Below are 22,527 nucleotides of genomic sequence, written 5' to 3'. Positions count from 1 at the left end.
GGTGCGAATATAACCTTCCCCCCACCACTCTTGGAGACGTCTACGCCGAAGGACGGCTGGAAAGCTGCGTTCGAGGGGGGAAGGCGGGAGTAAAATGGCACTTGCGGGGAGACCCTCCCTGGGAAGGTCTTGTGGTTGAGGAGGCGATGGTGTGTGCGCAGCTGCGCAATTCATGAGGCGTGCATCTTTGCAGACGCAAGAAGTTTTCCATCAGCCTTGCTTGCCTGTTACCGTGTCGCAGGTGAAGGCCGTCAGCTGTGCAGCACGCAGTTTGTGGAAGCAGGCGCTTGCAAGCACTCGCTGTCTCGTAGAATGCAGGCCGAGTCACTTGAGAGAGGAGAAAGGAGCAAGGAGGGCATGCATACTCCACAGAGGGTGGTCTGCAGGCTCCTTGGGAGGCCTCCTCAAACGCGGCAGAAGGGGTATACACATGGCGCAGAAAGCCCCTCCGCGCAGGAGCTTGTAACGCAGAGAGGGTTATATGCGTGTCGTCTAGCCGCGGGTGCTTTGCCACGCCCTCTTGAGCAAAAAGCCTAGAGGACTCTTTTGCAGGCATTCTGCCCATCCACTCGGGCATTTCTCCTGCACCCGCTTGTTTTTCTCGGAGACATGGTTCTTCCTGTGGGGATGTGTTGCTGTTTTCTGTTGGGGTGGACTGGAGGCGGCATGAGAGGCGAACGGCAAGCAGCAAGGCTGGTGGAAGAAGAAGGGGCATGGCCTGTTGCGCTTCTCCCTGATAAAAGTGCTGTGCATTTCCCTTTGGCAGCAGTAAAGCTGCCTTGCTGGCAGAGGCACGAATACGTTTCCGGGGGTCTCCAGAGCGTCTTTGAAGGCCGATTTCCACAGAAAGAGCACCCACATCACTCACGACACCATCCGCCAGCTGAAACGATTTTTCTGCGTCTTCATCTATGTGCTTGGTGGCTAGTTTCCTGCACCCCCGCTGCTTCCCGCGCGCTATTCAGCCCTCTGCGTGCCTCTCGACGACAGCCTCAGAGAGGCGCACAAACTCCCTCACACACTCACACAGAACACAAGCTCGAATAGAGAATGCAGCATTCGCTATTCACAGCTCCTGCACCCTCACCCGCTTTTCCCATACGCCCCTGCCCTCGCGGCCCCTCCAGAGAGGGGGTGACTCCCGACACACACATTACGCATGCGCCTCCGTTACAGCTGCATCTGCACTCTCTTCTCTGCAGACCCTGATCAGCCAGCTCCCCGGTGGAGGCAGTGTGTGTCGCATGCGCGCCTCCTGGAGGCACCCTGCGTTCTGCGTGCACGCATGCATGCGTGCATGCGTGCATGCGTCAGGGAATCAGGACTTCGTTTTTAGGTGGTGTAGCACCAGCGAAAGCAACAGCAGCAGCAAGATTTTGCTCCCCCTCCCGACGCAGTCAGTTGGAGGGGGCCAGTAGGATAGGGCGTTCTCGGCGCACTTCCATAGCACCGGCGTTTTACAGCTGCAGGCTCGCCAGAATGTGCATGTGTGTCTGTGTGTGTCTGTGTGTGTATGTGTATTTGTGTGTGTGTTTGTTGCGCTTCAAACTCCGTAGCAAGGCGACTGTTGGGGGAGACGCACTCCAAGAAAAAAACTCCCCGGCCGCTGTAAGGTCCCCTCCTGGGGTGTCATGATGTGTCTCCTGTTTAAGGTGAGGGCCCCTCCCCCTGTGGCCCCTTCATTGCGAGGGCGGAAGGGGCCCCTGAGGGAGGGCGACCCCTAGTGAGCACACAAACGCGAGGAGACTGTAGGCCTCCTGAGAGGCACAGCGAGCCTCCCTCCATAACTGACAGGCTGAAGATGAGGAGAAAAAAGGAGGCAGGCAGTCATGTGCGCCCTTAGGGCGATAAAAACGAACAGCAGCAGGTGACCGCATGATGTTTTGTCAGGCATAAAAGCAAAACCACAAATGAATCCCCTCCGCATCCTGAGGCTCCCGAAGGGAGGAGGGCCCTCGATAAGGCCCAGTGTACCGGAGAGGGGCCCTTTTCTCTCTCTCTCTCTCTGTTTCTCTCTCTGTCTCTGTCTGTTTTTCTCTCTCTCTCTGTTTCTCTCTCTCTGTCTGTTTCTCTCTCTGTCCCCGAAGACAGAGAGAGAAACAGAGAGAGAAACAGAGAGACAAACAGAGAGAGAGAGAAACAGACAGAGAGAGAAACAGACAGAGAGAGACAGACAGAGAGAGAGAGGGAAAAGGGCCCCCAAAGCTCGGCGCACCGGTGAGCCTCTGCCTGCCAGCCATAAATAAACCCTAACTGAAGGGAGGGGAAGGCGGGGAGGGGAAGGCGGGAGCACGACGCGAGAGAAAGAGTCAAGGATACCCCGGAATGATTGCGAAACGAACCACAGCGGAGACTCCGCACGGCGGAAACAGAGGAGGGGGGCCTTAAGGAGACTTTCGTCCCCCGCTCCTGCGCAACGTAGGGTAGGGGGAGTGAAGGGGCAGTGAAGTGCCGAATGAGGCGCGAAGGAAAGGAGTTGGCGAGGAGCACCACGGCGATCGGGGAGGAGGCAGGGAGAAGGGTTCGAAGGTTTGGGGAGGTGAAGTGAAGGCGGGAGATAGGGGGGAGAAGCTCCTCCCCCATCGCGTGGAGGGCTTCCGCCCCTAATTCTCCTTCCGCCGCGCACGGAAGGGGAGACACCCTTTCAAGAGATGTCATAATAAGCCTCTGGGCAAGCGGCCACAGACGGTGGAAGTCGAGCCTGAGTACAGACCTGTTGTTGCTGCATCAGCAGCTGCTGCTGCTCCTGCTGCATCAGCTGCCGAGAGCAGCAGCTCGAAACAAAATAGAGATGCAAAGACAAGGCACCATTATCGCTACACGAAGCGGGAAAACGAGACGGAGGCCTCTCAAGGCAGCAGCTGCCTTTTCTCCGAGGCGTTCACAAGCAAACGGTACCCGTTTGCGCTGCTGCTGCTGCTGCTGCTGCTGTGATTGCTGCTGCTGCTGTGATTGCTGCTGCTGCTGTTCGTGCGACACGCAGCAGTGTTGCAGCTACCGGGGCGAGCAGCCGCTCCTCCAAAGCCTCCTCCCGCAGCTGCCGTTCCGCTCTCCCAATCTGCAAGAGGCCTCCCATGCCCTACTGGTGCTGTCGTGGGAGCTGCCTTGTGAACGGATCGAGCAGGAGAAGCAACAAGCAGGCCCTCCCCAGTACTGACGGTACATTCAGAGAAACACTGCGCTAAATCCGAAACTTCCCTGTCTACTGCTGCCGCTGCTGCTGCGGTAGACAACGGAGCAGCAGCAGCAGCAGAGGGAAGCGCAGGAGCGGAAACGGCAGAGGCAGCTGCTGCAGCAGCTGCAGCGGCAGCAGCTGCTGGGGGAGGCAGCGCACTAATGCTAGACGGTAGCGCAAGGGGCCCCACAGGCCCCCGGGAAGCCAATTCTTGTTGCTGCTGCTGCTGCTGCTGTTTCTGCTGCTGCTGCTGCTGCTGTTTCTGCTGCTGGGGGAGCTCGGGCCGTTGTGCAGGAACTATGTACACACGACCGCTGGTGCTGCTGCTGCTGGAGTTCATTCTAAGGGGCTGCTGCTGCCGCTGCTGCTGCTGCTGCGGCTGCTGCTGCCGTCCCCAGTGTGGCGTTACAACGCCGCTGCTGAGGGATGCGCGAGGCTCCCTGACATTCGGGAGGAAGCGAATACTGCCGTACGGATGCGAGTGCGCTTCCTGCTGTTGCTGTTGCTGTTGCAGCAGCAGCCATAGCTGCTGCTGCTGCTGCTGCTGCAGGCGCATGGCAGCGGCGGCTCTTCCGTCCCTTAAGTAAGGGGAAAGCGTCTGCTGCTGCTGCTGCACGTGTGGGGCCTGCTGCGGGGGGTGGAGCTGCTGCTGCTGCTGCTCCTGCACGAGCAGCTGCTGCTGCTGCTGCTGCTGCAAATCGTACTGCTGCAGCTGCATGCGCAGATCGCCAATGTCAGACGAGTGCAAGCCGCGCTGATGCTGCTGCTGGTGCTGCTGCTGGTGCTGCTGCTGCTGGTGCTGCAGCTGTTGCAGCTGCAACTGGTGCTGCTGCTGCTGGTGGAGCTGCTGCTGCAACTGGTGCTGGTGCTGCAGCTGCTGCAGCTGTTGCAGCTGCCGCGAGTCAAGACCTGAGGGATACGAGGCTCGCTGATAACTTTCTGAAAGCAGCAACTGCTGCTGCTGCTGGTGCTGCTGCTGGTGCTGCTGCTGGTGCAGCTGATGCTGCTGATGCTGATGCTGCTGATGCTGCTGCATCAACAAATGATGCTGCTGCCGCTGCCGCTGCTGCTGCTGCTGCTGGTGCACCCTCAGGAGTTCTCTGGCTTGCTGCAAGCGCAGCATATCCTGGATTTGCTGCTGCTGCTGCTGCTGCTGCAGCAGATGGCTAGCTAGCAGCAGCAACTCAGGGCGTTCTGCAGCTAGCTGCTGAATTTCTGTCGATGCTGAACCTTCAAAAGACGGCCCCCAGGGAGCAGCCGCAGCACCTCCCTGTTGCTTCTTCTTCTGTTTGTTTCTGCCGCCTCTCTTGCCTCTCCGTAGCCGCTTGTGAGGCGCAGGATGAGGCCAGAAAGGAGGATCAGCGGGAGACTCGTCAGGTTGATGATGCTTCTGCAAATCTGCATCCCCGACAAAGGCGGGCGCTACGGGAGCCTCCTGAGCGGCGGGAGCTGCTAGAGCAAAGCCCATGCTGCTGCTGCTGCTGCTGCTGCTGCTGCTGCTGCTGTTTAGGAGGAGCGGGGGGGGAGGGAAAGATCTCCGCTCCGCTTCCGCTTGATGGCTTTGAGCACTAGGCATCACCTGCTGCTGCAGCTCGTGACGCTGCATCACCTCTTGCTGCTGCTTGCTGCTCTGCAAAAGCCGCAAGAGACTCTCTGCTCCTGCAGCCGAAAACTGAGGCTGCTGACGACCACTGCCTTCCCACAGCATACCAGCGGCTAAGTGCTGCAGCTGCTGCAGCAACGCCTGCTGCTGCTCGCGCGAATACAGCGCAGTGCAGCCCTCCTCGCGCCTGCATTCACACCCCACACCAATCAACACACACCACGAATATCTACAAAATGTATAAACGAACTTTTGCATTCATACACATACATATATATACATGTAATATATACGTATAAATATACGTATATATTTATGTAATATATATGTATACATATAGATATATATATTTATGTAGTATATATGTATACATATAGATATATATACATGTAATATATATACGTCTATATATATATATATATATATATATATATATATATATATATATATATATATATACGTGTGTATATATGTGCACATCCCTATAGAGAGGCATCCTTTTTCCTTCCTTCCGTGCGCCTGGAAAGGCGGCGTGCATGCCGCTCTCTGCTTTGAGGAAGACTGTTTTTGTTTTTTGGAAGTGTCAAGACTCCATACCTGGAGGGTGCAATGAAAGCGTCCTCGCCTTGTTCGTCTGGAGTGTCGATAGCGAGGTTGCCTGCGGTGTATGGGCTTCCGTCTGAGACAAATTTCTGTTGTTGCTGTTGCTGCAGCCTTGGCAGCGGCTGCTGCAGGAATTTCTGGTGATCCTGCTGCGGGGTCTGATGCTCCTGTTGCGGAGGAGAAGGGAGCGGCTGCGGCAGCTCTCTGTCATCATGCGTTTTAAAAAAGCTTTGACTCTGAAGCGTATTTTTCAGTGGGGACGGCACTCTCCCTAGCGGTTGTGTATTATGCTGTAGCTGCTGCAGCTGGAGCTGCTGCACGTGCAGCGGCTGTTGCTGCTGCTGTTGCTGTTGCTGTTGCTGTTGCTGCTGTTGTTCCTGTTGCTGCTGTTGCTGTTGCTGTTGTTGCTGTTGCTGTTGCTGTTGTTGCGAAAAATCCCCCGTTTGCTGCTGGTCTTTGCAGTGCGTTTCGCCAGCAGCTTGGAGGTCTTGCGGCTGCTTCTGCTGCAAGACTTGCAGCAGCAGCTGCTGCTGCTGCTCCTGCTTCTGCTGCTGCATGCGAGGAGGGGAGCGAAGAGGGATCTGGAGAGGGGCAGTGCGACGACAGCGTGGCGTTCTCGCGGCTGCTTCTGTTGCAGAACTTGCAGCGGCAGCTGCGGTGGGAGTGGGGTGGAGAGTGTGTGTGGAGAGTAATTGCCAGGCTGCTAGGAAGGCGGGAGAGAGGGGAGGAAAAGAGGCGCTGCGCTTTGCCTGCGGAGAGGGCGCCGCAGTACAACAACTGTGCTGCTGCGGATGCCATCTGCTGCTGCTGCTGGTCGTGTTGCTGTTGCTGCAGCAGCAGCGACAAGAGCAGCGATGCGGGCAGGAGTTACCTGGACAGAGGCCGTTGCAGAAGCCGCTGTGCCAGCTGCTGCTGCTGCTGCTGCTGCTGCTGCTGCTGCTGCAGGGAATGCGAGTGAAAGGCAGTCCTCATTCCTCTGTCGAGGGCTTCCGCTGCTGCGCTTGCTGCTGCTGCCGAGGGTCCATACACCCAGGAGTGCTGAAGGAATGCACGGTAGGTGTGCCGCTTTTTCTGCCGCTTTTTCGCTGCGCGTTTGCCGTTCCTGCTGCGCCGCGCTGGCTGGTGCGCCGCAGAGCGAGAAAAGCCTTGCAGCAGCCGGAAGTCACGCAGTCGAGCGCTCCCCGACACCCCACAGAGGCACACCTCAATTTAGGGGCAGCACTAAAGGGCCGCTTACACAGCCAGCAGGGATCTCCTTCTGCAGCGGCAGCTGCTAAGACAAAAGTCCTGAAGGCGTGCGTTGCCGTTGTTTGCAGGAGCAGCAGCTGCTGCTGCTGCTGCTCCTACTGCTGCTGCTGCGGCAGCGGTAGCAGCCATGCATATACGACATACACGTAGAGAGGACTCCTGAGTCGCGGCGGTCTGAGCTGCTACGCCGCTGCCCACGAAAAAAGCTCACACACAATTGCGATGCAGGAGTTGCTTATTTTATTTCGTGCATGCGCGTCAGTCCTTCCTCCAGACCTCCCCGCGACGGCACGCAAGCACAGCGGCGTCTGCAGCAAGCAGCGCGGTGTTCGAGCAGCAGCAGCTGCTGCTGCTCGGAGGGCATGCGGTAGACAGCGCAACAGCGCGCCGAATCGTGAACTGCGACAAAAATCTTTTGCCTTGAACCAATTGGATGCTGGAGATCTCAGCAAAGCCGCATTTACAGCCGTCGCTGCGCCTTTGGCTGGCAGCTGCCGGGATGGCCGCTCCTGCAGCACAGGCCGGCCGTCTCACGTTACAGTAATTCCTAGCGCGTGAAATGAGCTGTTTTTTTCGCATTAAATAAAGATATGAGGAGCTAGCGTGTCTAATGAGGGGAAACTGCGGTGTGCTGCGCTTGGAGCGCTGCAACGACCGCAGCAGCTGCTGCAACAGCGAAAAGCGCCTTGTGGTATCGTAGAGCCTCCCTCCTGTCTTATGTTCCATTGGGAACAACAGGATCGACTCCACTGGCGAGCAAGCACGCGGGAGAAAGAGCTGCTTTAAACACAGTCGGCTGCGGGGCAGGCCGGCTGATACCAGCAGCGCCTTGAAACTTTTCCCCCCCTGCATGCTTGTTACCCCCTTCGCTAGTAGCTATCGCATCCGCAGGAGCGAGGCATCGCATCCGCAGGAGCGAACCATCGCATCCGCAGGAGCGAGCCATCGCATCCGCAGGAGCGAGCCATCGCATCCGCAGGAGCGAACCATCGCATCTGCAGGAGCGAACCATCGCATCTGCAGGAGCGAGCCATCGCATCCGCAGGAGCGAGCCATCGCATCCGCAGGAGCGAGCCATCGCATCCGCAGGAGCGAACCATCGCATCCGCAGGAGCGAACCATCGCATCCGCAGGAGCGAACCATCGCATCTGCAGGAGCGAACCATCGCATCTGCAGGAGCGACCTATCTCATCCGCAGGATTGAGCCATCGCATCCGCAGGATTGAGCTATCTCATCCGCAGGAGCGAGGCATCGCATCCGCAGGATTGAGCTATCTCATCCGCAGGAGCGAGGCATCGCATTCGCAGGAGCGAGCCATCGCATCCGCAGGAGCGAGGCATCGCATCCGCAGGAGCGAGGCATCACATCTGCAGGAGCGAGCGATCCTAGCAAGGAAGCTCGCGGCTCATGTACACGCTGAGCTGATATACACCGCCTAGAGTCTACAGCTTGCCGTCCTGCAGTTGCACTCGGAGCTACCCTCGCTGGTTGTATTTTCCTGCTGCGGCTTCTGCTGGTCAGGCAGCCCCCTTCGGTACGTGTCACCTAGCGGCGTAATAGTAGCGGCCATGTAGCGTGTGGGGAAAACATCCAAGGATCCATAGGGAGGGGGGGCGGGGGTAGGTTGTAAGGCAGGAGGGGTGGGTGAAAAGGGGGTGGGGGAAGAGCCGAATGGGGGGAGAAGGTTGCCGTCTTATAAAACACAACAGTTTTAGCACGTGCTTATCCAGCCCCTTCTCCCCTGCCCAAGCCAATCGTGAGCACTTGCGCCGCTCTGTCTCGCGGATCGAGGCGTGCTCGATGCTGCACAGAGTTCCCCCGGTGTTTAGGGGGCTCCCATGCATGCGCGATTCAGAAGACGTGAGCGCCTTCGTCCGGCTTACAAAGAACCCCCGACTTCCTCCTCACCCCATCCCTCTTATGCAGCAGGAGGTACTCTTGCACGCATGGCTCCTTCCTCGCCATCGGGAATGCCTTCAGAGGGGCACTGCACGTTACGCATAGGCGACTCCAAAGCCCTAATTTGATGCAGCGCTGCCGCAGAGGATCTCCGCGAAGGGCATGCAGCCATACCCCCCGCTAGAAAACGGTGGCGCTATATACACCTCCTTCTTTCGTAAGAGCAAGCTTAAAGAAGCTCACGATAAGGCCCTACAGACCTTGTCGTGAGGCCGAGTTGTTCGGGCCCGAAGGGGCCTCCAGAGAGGCTTTCTTGGTGCAACATGAAGACGGGAAAGCCGCCGTTACAGTTCTTTGGAAATACTGCGCACCGTGGGAGAGGCGCTGCGATATATGTAAATATATATATACCCGAAAGGGGGGCACACAGCGGCTCTCTTTGACGGCGCTAGGGTGCTAAACACCGACCGACGACGCCTCGTAGGAGTTTGTGTCTCAGTATGAGGTCCGTGGTATTTTGTATGGGCTCTTCGCTTCAGCCTTTGATAACAGCGATGGGTTTGAGCCTTGCGCACTTCTTTGAGATACCCGCCTCGTGACAGGTATCCACAACGGAGGAAACATCCTTGTACGACTCAGGGGCCTCTTCAGCCACCAACTTGGGGGAGGCCACGCGCAGCTGTGGGCATGTAACAGACCGGCACGGGAATATACACACTCAGACAAGTACACAAGCTGGAGACGAGTAATCTGAAAGCTCGCCAAAAAAGTGCCTCCTGCACCGCCTGCCTCCCGCAAGACCATCGGAGTCACGAGTCAGTAGAGATTCGAGCTGGGAGGTGCACGAATCTCTACGCCTCCTATGTCCACGTCAGATGTACGTGTATATAGAATAATCGACGGCTACACGAGAGAGAGAGCGAGAGAGGTCTGCGTTTCCATTCAGTAACAGGTCCTCTGCGCATGTAGGGAGCCATGGTAGGAGCTGCGGGGAGAGCATTGCTACTCCTGCTGCTGCGTACAGGCGACTGTAGGGGACGTGGGACTAGGCAACAGGGCACCATGCAGCGCTAGGCGCAAGAGAGACAACACGTGAGAGAGAGATCTGCACGATGAAATCGTGGCAGAACGGCAGACATGCGCGGAGACCATTTTTCTTCGCATGCACAGACACTTGGGAACGGGGGGGCCTTTCAACGAAAGCGTGAGGCTGCCAAGGCCAGCAGGAGAAGAGCGCACGAGTGCCTCGCACACAGACATAGGGCACGACATATTTACGGCTACCGAGCATCCGCGTGCAGCAAATCCGCATGCGTGAAAGGCGTGAGGAGGAGGGAGGGCCTCCAAGTGTCTTACGGAGATGCGCATTTCTTCTAGACGTCGCATGACGTCCTCAAAGGAAAGCGTATTTCTGCTAGCATTTCTGCTCTTTGCCCTTCCAGCACCGTGACATGTAGAGGCCCAAGTCTCTTTGAGGCCCTTTTCGGTACCGAGGAGGACATAGCTGCACGTTCCCATGGTCCCTCCAATTAGCGCCGGCTGTCCGATGAGCTGGTAGGCACACGGAATGAGGGGGTGATGTGGTGGTAGCGCGCGTGTTGCGCCTTTGCGATGCACTAGCAAGCTCTGCACCTCTCCGTTGACGAAGTGCTCCTGAGCAGCCCCGCCGAACGCATGCATATACGTGGGGCAGTAAGCATGCGGGGAGGCCTTTGAGGCAAAAAGGAAGCAGTTGAAGGCTGCACGCAGCTCGCGACGCGTTCGCAGCTGTGGCTGGACAGGGGCAAGGGAGGCAGGGAAGGAGGGAGGAAAGAGGGAGAAAAGCTGCACTCAGCAGCAAAACTTAGGGTACAAGGCGGCGTACTTCGTGCTTCGCGATGTTGTGAGAGACGTCATACACAACATGCATGTCCAGATCGTCAGGAGATGCGCCAAGAACTTTCGCAAAGGCCTCTCTCACGAGGAAGGATATTGCGCCCCTATTCACCCACGCGAAGTTCGCTGCAGCGGCCATTGCAGCTAAGTAATCCTGGCCCTAAAGAAGAGAAATACCAGCAACACATGTCACAAAAATGCCTGACGGCTCGGCTTGCAACGAACGGCGCACACAGAGAAGAAGGCCCCTTCTCCCCTGCTTGGAGTCCTAGGTGCTTCACGTCAAAGGCGCAACGCAGGAAACAGAAATTCTCCGCAACCTTGTCATGAGGAACGTGCTGCGCATTACTTTATCTGCAGGTGACTCCGGAGCGGCCAGGGAGGGAGGGGTGAGAGAAAGAGACAGAGAGAAAGATAGAGGCAGACAGAAGGGAGAAAGAGGAATAGAGAAAGGAAGACAGGGGGAAAAGGGGGAGAGAGAGAGACACAGACAGAGAAAGAGAGAGAGAGAGTGAGAGACAGAGAGAGAGTGAGTGAGCGACAGAGAGAAAGCGAGAGAGAGAGTGAGAGACAGAGAGAAAGCGAGAGTGAGAGATAGAGAGAAAGCGAGAGTGACAGAGACAGAGAGAGAGACAGAGAGAGAGAGAGAGACAGAGAGAGAGCGAGAGAGTGAGAGTGAGAGAGACAGAGAGAGAGCGAGAGAGACAGAGAGAGAGAGAGAGCGAGACAGAGAGAGAGTGAGAGACAGAGAGAGAGACAGAGAGAGTGAGAGACAGAGAGAGAGAGACAGAGAGAGAGAGACAGAGAGTGAGAGACAGATAGAGAGAGACAGAGAGAGAGAGAGATGGAGATAGACAGAGAGACAGAGACAGAGAGAGAGACAGAGATGAAGGAACAGAAAGAGAGTGCGAGAGTGAGAGAGAGAGACAGAGAGAAAGAGAGAGACAGAGAGAGAGTGAGAGAGAGACAGATAGAGAGAGTGAGAGAGAGACAGAGAGAGAGAGTAAGAGAGAGACAGAGAGAGAGAGTGAGAGAGACAGAGAGAGAGAGTGAGAGAGACAGAGATAGAGTGAGAGAGACAGAGACAGTGTGAGAGACAGAGAGAGAGAGTGAGAGAGAGACAGAGAGAGAGACAGAGAGAGAGACAGAGACAGAGAGGAAGGAACAGAGAGAAAGAGACAGAGAGTGAGAGACAGAGAGAGAGCGAGGGAGAGAGAGACAGAGAGAGCGAGAGAGACAGAGAGAGAGAGAGTGAGAGACAGATAGAGAGAGACAGAGAGAGAGAGACGGAGATAGACAGAGAGAGAGAGAGACAGAGAGGAAGGAACAGAGAGAAAGAGACAGAGAGGAAGGAACAGAAAGAGAGTGAGAGAGTGAGAGAGAGAGACGGAGAGAGAGAGAGACAGAGAGAGAGTGAGAGAGAGACAGAGAGAGAGAGTGAGAGAGAGACAGAGAGAGAGAGTAAGAGAGAGACAGAGAGAAAGAGTGAGGGAGACAGACAGAGAGAGTGAGAGAGACAGAGATAGAGTGAGAGAGAGTGAGAGAGAGACAGAGAGAGAGAGTGAGAGAGAGACAGATAGAGAGAGACTGAGAGAGAGAGAGAGAGTGAGAGAGACAGAGAGAGTGAGAAAGAGAGAAAGACAGAGAGAGAGTGAGAAAGAGAGAGAGAGAGAGAGTGAGAGACAGAGAGAGAGAGAAAGAGAGAGAGACAGAGAGAGAGTGAGAGACAGAGAGAGAGAGAGACAGAGAGAGAGACAGAGAGAGAGGCAGAGAGAGGCAGAGAGAGAGACAGAGAGAGAGGCAGACAGAGAGAGACAGAGAGAGAGACACAGAGAGAGGCAGAGAGAGAGACAGAGAGAGAGACACAGAGAGAAAGAGACAGAGAGGAAGGAACAGAGAGAGAGACAGAGAGAAAGAAACAGAGAGAGACAGAGAGAAAGAAACAGAGAGGGACAGGGTGTGAGACAGAGAAAGAGAGAAAAGAAGGGGAAAAAAGGGGGAGAGACAAAAGGAAGATAGTGAGAAGAGGGAAAAAGCGGGGGTGTGAAGGCGAACGGTAATGCGAGAAGGAAGATAGGGCAATCGAGACAAGCAATCAGGGGTCTATAGAAAAGCAGTAAGGCACTGCGCTTCTAAGTGTATGGGCCGAATGGGCGTGCTTCCTCTGAAAGACAGCACAAGCGGCCTCTCAGAGAACTTTCTGACAATTGTACCTCTTGAGACTGTATCCTGGCGCATGCGAGTTGCTTATCGATGGGATTGATGTGGCTTTTCTGCATGGAAGTTTCCATGGCCACAAGCGCGTCGGTTGCAACCTGGTGCCCCAAGCCCCGGCTACCCGAATGAATCATCACGCACACTTGGCCCTTCTGCACGCATATCATTGTGTACAGACAAAAGAAATTTCGCACCAGCCTTTTATCTGCACATGGAGAGAGACCCCTAGAGACGCACATGACAAAGCACGTGCCGGAGGGGGGGCTGGACGACGCGTTCGAAGACTGCCTCGCCAAGCTCCCTTAGGCCCCAAAGCGAACATCCTGCCGTTCTCCAGCGAGCCGATGCTGATGCGGCAGCAACCGCAGAGGCTTGTCGCAGGAGTCGGAGCTGCCCTTGCGAGAGATGCCGCTTGCGAGGGCAGTGCGAGACATGCAAACACACCGGTTTGCAGGAAAATGGATATATGTATATATAGGTGTATGTATGTATGTATGTTCTTTGAGGCCCTCGTTTGAAGGCTGGGGCTGAGGACGCACTTCCAGGCCCATTTTCTTGGCACCGAAAGCGTCGAACACCTCGTCAACAACCTGAAGAAAAGATACTGATCGAAAGTCTGAGTCTTTGAACCGGCAAGCCGATGCACACCAAGAGAGCCCCTGAAGACGACCTCTGACAGCTGCGCCTTTCTCGGTGGTTCCTATGCACTGGCTACTTCGGTGGAAACGCTTGCAAGCTCCACGCTTACGCACCTGCACTTCGCAGTAGTGATTGCCAGCGCCTAGCGTCCCCATTTGCGGCAAGCCCCTTTTCTTGGCCCTTATCGAAACTTTGGAGGGATCTGCGCGCGGAAGAGCGGCCGCATTTTCACAGCTGGGAGTGTGGGGCAAGGGGCGAGGAATCCTCTGCCCACAACGCTCGGCGTACTTCCTGAGGGAGAAAGCAGGAGAGGCCTTCTTGCGCAGAGGGGCTGTAGAACCTTTGCACACGCATGCATCGAGGGCTGCTGCTTACCCGCGGACAGCATTCTCCCGTACTCCTCGCAGTGCTCCTTGTCTTCGGTCCAAGCATACCCCTGCCGCAACAGCCAGTCTGTTCCAATCTCAAGCGCCGAATCTAAATCTGCGCAAACAGCCGCAAGGCCAGGCAGCTCCAGAGGCCTTGCCCTCAAAGATGCAATCTCATAGCGGCGTGCGAGCAGAAGATCCTTCTTCCCCCGCAAGAAAGCGCGCAGAGCGGCTTTTCAGCACGTCCAATAGAGTATGGCCCGAAACACCGATCCCGCATGCAGCCCCTACAAAGAAAAGAAGGCCTGCAGCGCGTCTGCAGCAACCCACCCGCAGCACTTCCAGCGGAGGGATAAACCTCGCTCGCCGCTGCAGCTAGCTCGCATGCCAGGACCTTCCCCCCTTCTCTCCTGCTCTGTTCTCCCCCTTCTCCCCTCTGTTTCTCTCCTTTTCCCTCTTCTCCGAGGCAGCACGACAGCAACCCTATCACCTACCCGCCTGCCTGCCTACCTACCTACCCACCTGCCTGCCTACCTACCCACCTGCCTGCCTACCTACCCACCTGCCTGCCTACCTACCCACCTGCCTGCCTACCTACCCACCTGCCTGCCTACCTACCCACCTGCCTGCCTGCCAAGCGCGTATTCTCCATCGTTTTCCCTGGTCAGTCCCTCCTCCTCCTCCCTTCCTCCCCCCTCAACTCTCTACCCTCTTAAGTCGACACGCTAGTTTCGCAGAGGCTCTTGGCACGCCAAACCGAACAACGCGCTGCTAGCGGCCTTCAGAAGCACAGAGCCGCCCTTCCGGCTGAAAGGTGAAGTCGCTTGCATTTCCGTGCAGGGGACAGGGTCCAACTTGCCTTTCATGTTACACGGTATTATCCCCTGTGAGCCAACTCCTACTGGAATATAGTCGAAGAGCGCTTGGGCAAGCTCCTCCTGCTTCGGCCTCACGTCCTCTTCTCTGAGGTTCGTCCTCAAAAGTCGCACGCCGCAATTAATATCAAAGCCAACGCCCCCCGGAGATACTACTGCATCGGGATTTTTGCAAGCAAAGGCCGCCACATTCCCTATTGCGAAGCCATAGCCTTTACGCAGCTCACACACAGATACAGATACCGATACATACACATACAGATACATACACATACAGATACATACACATACATACACATAAACACGTTTACATGTATACATATAAATACACTTACATACATACACTAAAATACATCTACATGTGCTAACACGCATACACATAAATACATTTACACATATATGCACATACACACAAATACATTTACATACATTTACATATACACAATGCATCTACACATACACATGCTTCTATACATACACATATGCATACATATGTTTATGTCTACACATACTCTTGAACATAGACACCCATACATTGGCATTTACATCTATGCATCGACATTTACATTCACATATACACGATACATATCGAGATAATTACATACACCTATATGTCATATATACCCATACACACCCACACGTATACACACATAAATATGCAGATACAAATATATGTACACATATTAATTTATACAAATACATATACATACGCATATACACGTACTTATTCACATGCATCCACGCATTTACATTTGCATATGCATATACACACGTACATACCCAAATATATGTATGTATATATATACATATAAATATGTACATATATATTCATATACTACACCCACGCAGACGCACCCCCATACATATACATACATATTAACATCTACAAATATGCATTTACATATACATATGCACACATATATACACACCCATACATTGACATATACATATGCATATATATATACATATAGAGATAATATACACACACCCATACCTATCCATCCGTACACGTACATAAACGCAGACAGTGCCAGGCAAGGGCACACGCGGGAATGCCGAATGCCACACGGCTAAGGAGGCAAGGCGCTCCCCAACCTTTGCGCGGTGCAGATCGAAGGCCTCTTAAATTGAAGCATTTAAATTGTGCTTCGCTCGCACTCCAACGCCAGTGTGGCACGAATGAGAGCCCGCCCATGCCATCGCCGAAAGCTCACAACGTGGTGGTGCCGTCTCTTGACGCTCGGGAGGCTTATTTCTTACCGGCATGAATATCAGGGAGACCAATACTCTTGCCCACAATCCCTGGAAGCGTCGCAACATTAGCCACCTGCTTTACGGCGGGAAGAAATCCTCCACACCCCCGCGAGCCGCAATATGCCCTCAGCTCATCTAGCAACAGACTCTCCAGAGCATCGTTAACGTACACCTCCCCTGAGCACAAAATGAAGCAGTCACTCAGACACACGCACACATATATCAATATATTTAAATATGTGCATACGTGCACATGTATACATATGCATGCAACATAGCAATAGCCAGCCATACGAATCGGTGAACACACAAAGGCACGGAACTTCTAGCCCTTGCTGTTTCGCGCGAGAACAAATCCTCAAGTGCACATATATCGCGGGGGGACCCCTTCTCGTTGAGGAGCGCATGTAGAGGCGTGCCAACCCGCATGCAGCGAGTATGCGCAGGCTCCACCTCTCGAAGGCATACCAGGTACATGCATGCCGGGAACAAACCCCCTCCTGACGTTCAGGATGGTATGGCTATCGGCTTCCCGATACAGGTATGCCTTTTCCTCGTCAAAGGCGCGATACGACGCCATGGCGTTCGCCGAGTGTTATGAAGCCGCGGTTGCTGCGCTTGCCGCTGTGTTTACTGGAAAGTGCTGCGAGCATTCCTGGGGCAGAGATCGCCGCTTTGTCACCGTTCCAAGATGCAAGTGAAGCCGTTGCTGCCGCTGCAGCTGCGCCTACAGGTGTTGCTAGAAATTCGCTCCGGTTGCGAAGGAGGCGCCCAGAGCCCTTGTCGACTTCAGGCACGCTCAGGAGCGCTGTGTGTTGTTGAGACATGCAACGACATTCCCTTCTGCCAAATCAGGGAGACGAAGGAGGGAGAAGCAGAGGGAAGAAGGGGGAAGAACTGGTGTTGCGTCGCGCTGATATGCCATACAAACTTCCCGCGTGCGCTGCTGGTTCGCGCTGCCGCACGCTTGCGGTGTGGCAGCGGAGTCGGCACCTGGAGGCGGTGCTAAGCTCGGGGAGAGGCCTCGCGGATAATCGAGCAAAGAAGAATTGCGCAGAAAGATAACCAAAACTCCAGCAAAAAACAGCAACACTTGGTCGCCGTCCCTCGGCTTTGGGAGCGCGGCAGCAGCACTGCCGAATCCAGACGACGTTTACGGACGAGCGTCCAAACGGGGGTACCCGATGTAAGACGTTTGTACGACCCTAACATCTGTATTGCGTTGTACGCATGCGATATCTGGATCTATTTTAGCCTAAAACATGGCTACTAGCCACTAACGCGGGGAGGGGGTGCCGTATTTCTATGGCTCTGAAGGCCCGATGCTGCTGCAGCATCGCTGCAGGCATGTGCCAAAAAGGGCTGTGATTACCCCTGATAATTCGGTTTCGCGCGTCTTCCAGGTGCTATAATTAATAAATTTTGTTTCTTTCTTGTCCGCGGTATATGAAATTCGCCTTTATTGCTTAACGCCGTGGTGGCGCTCGTCTTCCAGCCCGCATGCAGCAGTCCCGTTGGCGCAGCAACGGCTGCATCTCCCCGCTGGACAGGCGCCGCATGACGCGCTGTGGGGAGGCTCCTCTGCAGGAAGAGGCCTCTCAGTGTGATTGTTCCTTCGAAAGAAGGTTCTAAAACCCCGAAGATGAACGGCCTTTGCCTACCGCTGCTGCGGAGATGGCCTATCGCTTACCGTGTGCCGATATGCTGAGGGGGACTTGCACTGCTTCCTGCGAGTTGCGAGAGTTGAATCGCTGAAAGGAGCGCTGCGCGCGCTGTTCGCGGTACCTTCGGTCGAACTGGGGAAGCTTCTCTTTGAAGCCTTTCCCGCTATATGTTTCCTTTAGGATTTTTGTTCACATGATGGGTGGCGCTCTGCCGTTGCAGGCGCGTGGTAGTTAATTGCTGATCGTGTGGCTATTTGGCGGGAACGGTGGCGGGGGGAGGGAGGGGAAGGGCGGGGGGTAATGTGGGAATGGTTGTAGAGGACTTCGTGTTTTGCTTATGGATGTGCTCGAAAAAGTCGTCTCCGAGCAGAGTAGCCAGCTATTGACGGATTGTCTGCCGGTGCTTTTGATTTGGAATACGTGGAGGTGGGGGTGGCTGGACGCGTGGGGGAGTTTGTGAAGAGGGGTGTGCGTGTTGCGCGGTGCTTAGCAGTGTTGGCATACTTTTGAGAAAGGAGGGCATTTACCTTGCTTCTTTGCGTCTATCGGCGTTGCGCAGAGCTCAAATCCTGCGAAGCGCTGGTGAGAGCTGGCAGAAGTGGGCGGACCTTCTGGCGCAAGCGGGAAGTCTCGAGCGTATTTGTGTTGCTTCTGTACCGACCGGAAGAGGCCGGTGTTTAGAGCTGTTACGCGTGCTTGTTGAGGTGGATCCCTTGATGTTGGGCGCAGAGTGCGTATAGAATCTGCATGCGTGTGTTTCTTTGGTGCTCGTACGAGCGGTTGTGGAGTACGAGGATTGCCGGGGAGTGGGTGGCTGTAGATACGAACAGTGACGGACTGGCCGCGCACGTGAACGCTTGACTGCTATCTTTGTTCGGTGTCGTAAAAATAGGGCAATACCTAGTGGCGGTAAAGATATCTCGAAGCACAGGCTACCAGCGCTAAGAAATAAAACTGCCTAAGCCACACAGAGCTTAGGTGCGATAGTTGTTGGACTCGCGTGTCTGGCTAGTGGGGGTTCCCTTGCTGCCCCCGTGTCAATGTACTTGGGTGTACGGTACACTGAAGCCTCGACAGAAGGTGATGCACGGAGCAAGAAGCCGCTAAGAACATTTTGCGCGTCGTGTACAGTGTAAACGAATGTGTCTTGTGACGGGCGGGGCGTTTGCCTCTGAGGAACTGCCTGTAGGGTGGACGCTGAGCGACGCAAGAATGCGGAGTACGTCGCGAGCATTCATCCATCGCCTGCCCGTGTAAGTCTTTGGCGAGGCTCGATGCATGTCGCCTGCCGCTTCCGTATGTGGAAGCACAAAGACTACGAGAGGGTTGTCATGCTATGCAGACCCTGTGGCTTCTCCCTGCACTACTTACCCTCGAAGAGTGGCGAAGGAGGGCCGCTGGAGGTTTCCTCTGCGTGAGCCGCCTAAGGCAGGATGTCTATGCACTAGTGGGGGGAAGTCTGTGGGTTACAGCCGAAACTGAGTGCTGGTTCACGAGCTTGCTGGTCGAGCTACCCACATGAGGGCGGCAAACGAAGCAAGCAGTGCCAAAAAGCCTGTTTTAGAGAAAGTAGCAGACGTGCGCACCCCCTCGATTCCCCTCGGAACATACGACATGCCCGAAACTCGCTTAAATGTGGTCTTTGAAAGGGAGGGGTATTCAACTCGGTTGGAGGAGGAGCCGGCAAGCGGCTGTTTTCAGGGGAGAGGGGGGGCCTGTGAATTGCATGCAGGCAGCCGCAGTTGGCGGTGCGCAGCCCCCAATAGGGCCCCCATTTACGGCAAAACGAAACAGACTCAATTTCTAATTTTCTGCTCGTGTTTCTGGAGGAAGAGGGCTGAAGCTCTCTGAAGCTTGAGACCCCGTCAGACCCTCTCGAGCGAAGACTCTTATCGACGCCAGGCAGCGGAGGCGCTTTGTTGGGAGACTTCCTGGCAGCCCAGCCGCTGCAAAACGGGAGGCAAAAAGGGCAGAGAAGACATTGGAGGCCGCAGAGCAGCGTGGCTACAGCTTTTACGCTTCCCGCCTCTGTCAAGGCGGGGGGAGACTCACTCCTAGGAAGTGCACCACTGCATCTGTACAGACACTGCAGATCCGACCGAGATGGCCGATTCAGAGGAGCGCCGCTCTCCCTCCGTTTCCACGGGATTGCGCCAAAAGGTCAGGAGGCGCTGCTGTGATTTCCCTTTCCTTTCTTCCCCCCGCGGCTGCTCGTTGGAAGCTCCCTCTGCTATGTGGAGGGGCGATCAGTTGTCTCGGAGAGGGCGTCTAGGGCGCAGAGGCGGCGACGTTTCTCGCGAATTCTGCACCCCTCCGCCGTCTGCCGCCGCTGCAATTGCCTGCATGCGCTGCAGGGCCGTGGAATGCGGGAGGATGCCACTGGTCGAGACGAACGGTATGCGGGGAAGTCTGGAATCTTTGAGCGACTGGACGACACCGGCGAGAGCAAGCGGAGGGATAAGGGGAAAGGCCCCGCCCCAGCCAGATGTTCGTTCGCTTGTTGATTCCCTAGAGGACGCTTTCTCTCATCTAGCTGCCAAAGTTGCGGATCCGGCAGAAGTGCCTTCCATGTGTTTGTGCGGCACACGTGCGCCTCTCTGCGGCTGCTCTCTGCCGGTGTCTGCAGCTGTCGAGGGGTGGGTTGTTGTGGCTACCAACATCCATGAAGAAGCCCAGGAAGAAGACCTACACGAAGCTTTCGATGCCTTCGGTATGTATGCACACACACATATCCACACATATACGCATATACACATACACATATACACATACACATTTACACACATATACGCATATACACATGCACACATACACATACACACATATACACACATATACACATGCACATGCACATTTACACATACACACATACACACATATACACATACACATTTACACATTTACACATACACATACACACATATACACATACACACGTACACATACACACATACACATGTACACATACACATATACACATACACACATACACATATACGCATATACACATACACATATAAACATATACACATACACACATATACACATATCCACACATACACACATACACACATATTCACATACACACATATACACATACACACATACACACATACACATATACACATATACAGAGTGCTTAAGTGTAGAAAGGCTCTTTCCGTATTATCCGTAGCAGGCAAATTCATAGGGGTGTAGGAATTCTGTATGCCGTAAGAAGCAGACGGACGCTAAGACACTTTTTTGGTCTGCCAACCTGGAAGCTCTGCAACTGCTGCGATTCTATAAAGGCAGTCAGGGCAGAAAAAAGTGCAGCAGCGCACCATGGCGTGTTGTTTAGGGGGTGCTTCTTGCGGCTGCCTCGAGGAGCTACAGGCCCCTCCCCTTCCTCGCTCGGGGGGTGGTAGTGTCAGCCTCTTCTGGAGCCAACGCGTCTGCGGAAGAGAGCTTTTTGGCTTTCTAGATATCGCTGCGCGCTGCTTCCTTTCCGCTGCATGGTCTATTTCTTCAGGAGCCATAAGGAACTTGCACATGAACCTTGACAGACGCTCAGGGTTCGTGAAGGGCTATGCCTTTGTGGAATACGAGACGTATGACGAGGCGAAGGCTGCCATCGATGGTAAGATGCGACAGTGCAGTCTGCACAACAAACCTCAAACCCTTATTCTATTTTTAAAAAAGTTTGGTTTGTATGGACCCCCCGCGCCAACAGAAATTGTTTGGCAGCTTCGCGCCAGCACCCGCAGTATAGGCGTCCCTCAATGTACTCTATATGTATATGCGTGTATTATGATTTTGTAGCGGATGTGTGTATGTATGTGTGCTGCTGTAGGGATGAACGGGCAGGAACTGCTAGGCCAGAAGGTGGCTGTCAGCTGGGCTTTTGTGCGTCAACCAGAGAAGCGCAAGTGAACGAGCGATCAGGCGCAGAGACGTAGTGACGAGACACCGAGGCACTGCAGCAACAACAGCTGATGCAGCCACACCACTAACAGCTGATGCAGCAACTCCACTAACAGCTGATGGAGCAACACCACTAACAGCTGATGGAGCAGCACAAGAGGAAGGGGGGCATATCCAGAGAGCCCATTGTAGATTGACTGCTGCTCATCTAAAGGGCGCATGTTTTGGATGTTTGAGGATCTCAGCAGCTGCCTTGCGGGAGGCCGAAGAGAGTTTCTTGCCTTTTAAAACTGCCGTTGCTGCCACCAACCTCCTGCGGCAAGCAGCAGCTGCACAAGTGAATGCTGCCTTGGGGTAGCGTTCAAGGTGGTGACGCCGGTTCGCATTCTTTTCCAGGCCATGCGCCTATCTGTCTAGTTGTTGATCTTTTCAGAGTAGGGGTTTTTCTAGCTACGCATAGATTGCCTTCTAGAGGAGGCGTACTCTGGACGTCCAGCTAGCCACGCATCCAATTCGCTAGGGGTGTCAAGCTGGTCGTGGCGTATGTTGCGCGGGTGCGCCTAGCGCCACTGCAGGTGAGCGCCGATAGACGTTTGCCTCTAGCGGCGTGCTAGCAGCTTGCAGGCTTCCCCCATTAATTCACATCTTCCCACAGACAGCTCTCTAGAGCGAGCAGACAGGCGAGCGCCGTAGGCCTAAAGAAAAAGGACGCCACTCGCAGCCAGCGAGATGACCAGCTAGCTGCCCCTGTTATGAGAAGAGGTGGCGGCAAGTCACCTTTTGGATTTGTTTCTGTCTCCTCCTAGAGCCAGCTAGCCAGCGCTACCTTAGTAGCTGCTTCTGCAACACGGGTGCCAGCAAACCCTCTGGCTTGGTGGGTTTCTTGAGGACACGTTTCGCAGACACGCGCCTTCCCCGAAGACGGTTTCGGGCAGGCGGGGGCAAGAGGAAGGGCAAAGACGGAAGCTTAAGCGATGACTGGGGAGGGCAGACGCTTGAAATGAGGTGTGTGCAAGCAAAGCCTCTAAAGTCACCACCATGCGTTGCCTACACACCAAGTTGCCTCGAAGGGTTTGAAGCTTAAGCGATGACTGGGGAGGGCAGACGCTTGAAATGAGGTGTGTGCAAGCAAAGCCTCTAAAGTCACCACCATGCGTTGCCTACACACCAAGTTGCCTCGAAGGGTTTGAAGCTTAAGCGAT

At 54.7% G+C, this 22,527-nt stretch overlaps 3 protein-coding genes across 3 annotated transcripts; 2 read left to right on the top strand and 1 right to left on the bottom strand.

The window, feature by feature from the left end:
* Positions 1 to 3,823: 3,823 nt before the first annotated feature.
* LOC113147565 (ice-structuring protein 4-like) lies at positions 3,824 to 5,461 on the top strand (the record flags this gene model as incomplete). Its single annotated transcript, XM_026338527.1, has 4 exons — positions 3,824 to 3,949; positions 4,205 to 4,256; positions 4,639 to 4,673; positions 5,267 to 5,461. Coding segments are annotated over 4 exons (408 nt in total), but the record flags the coding sequence as incomplete, so codon positions are not given.
* A 3,604-nt stretch (positions 5,462 to 9,065) lies between these two features.
* On the bottom strand, positions 9,066 to 16,338 carry LOC34623200 (tRNA-splicing ligase RtcB homolog). The gene is made up of 10 exons (XM_026338532.1): positions 16,227 to 16,338; positions 15,765 to 15,935; positions 14,489 to 14,716; positions 13,637 to 13,744; positions 13,375 to 13,463; positions 13,162 to 13,212; positions 12,619 to 12,774; positions 10,395 to 10,565; positions 9,887 to 10,183; positions 9,066 to 9,209 (listed from the first exon to the last, which is right to left on the bottom strand). The coding sequence occupies exons 1-10, from the start codon at positions 16,336 to 16,338 to the stop codon at positions 9,066 to 9,068; spliced, it is 1,527 nt and encodes a 508-aa protein (XP_026194317.1).
* Positions 16,339 to 19,525: 3,187 nt separating this feature from the next.
* On the top strand, positions 19,526 to 21,334 carry LOC34623202 (RNA-binding protein Y14A). Its single transcript, XM_026338530.1, has 5 exons — positions 19,526 to 19,582; positions 19,777 to 19,909; positions 20,049 to 20,132; positions 20,934 to 21,041; positions 21,255 to 21,334. The coding sequence occupies exons 1-5, from the start codon at positions 19,526 to 19,528 to the stop codon at positions 21,332 to 21,334; spliced, it is 462 nt and encodes a 153-aa protein (XP_026194315.1).
* The last annotated feature ends 1,193 nt before the right edge of the window (positions 21,335 to 22,527 follow it).

Source organism: Cyclospora cayetanensis, unplaced genomic scaffold, assembly GCF_002999335.1.
Source record: "Cyclospora cayetanensis isolate NF1_C8 unplaced genomic scaffold, CcayRef3 CcayRef3_contig_270, whole genome shotgun sequence".
Classification (NCBI taxonomy): Eukaryota; Apicomplexa; class Conoidasida; order Eucoccidiorida; family Eimeriidae; genus Cyclospora; species Cyclospora cayetanensis.
The sequence above is the reverse complement of the archived record's forward strand: the minus strand, read 5'-3'. Positions and strand labels throughout refer to the sequence as shown.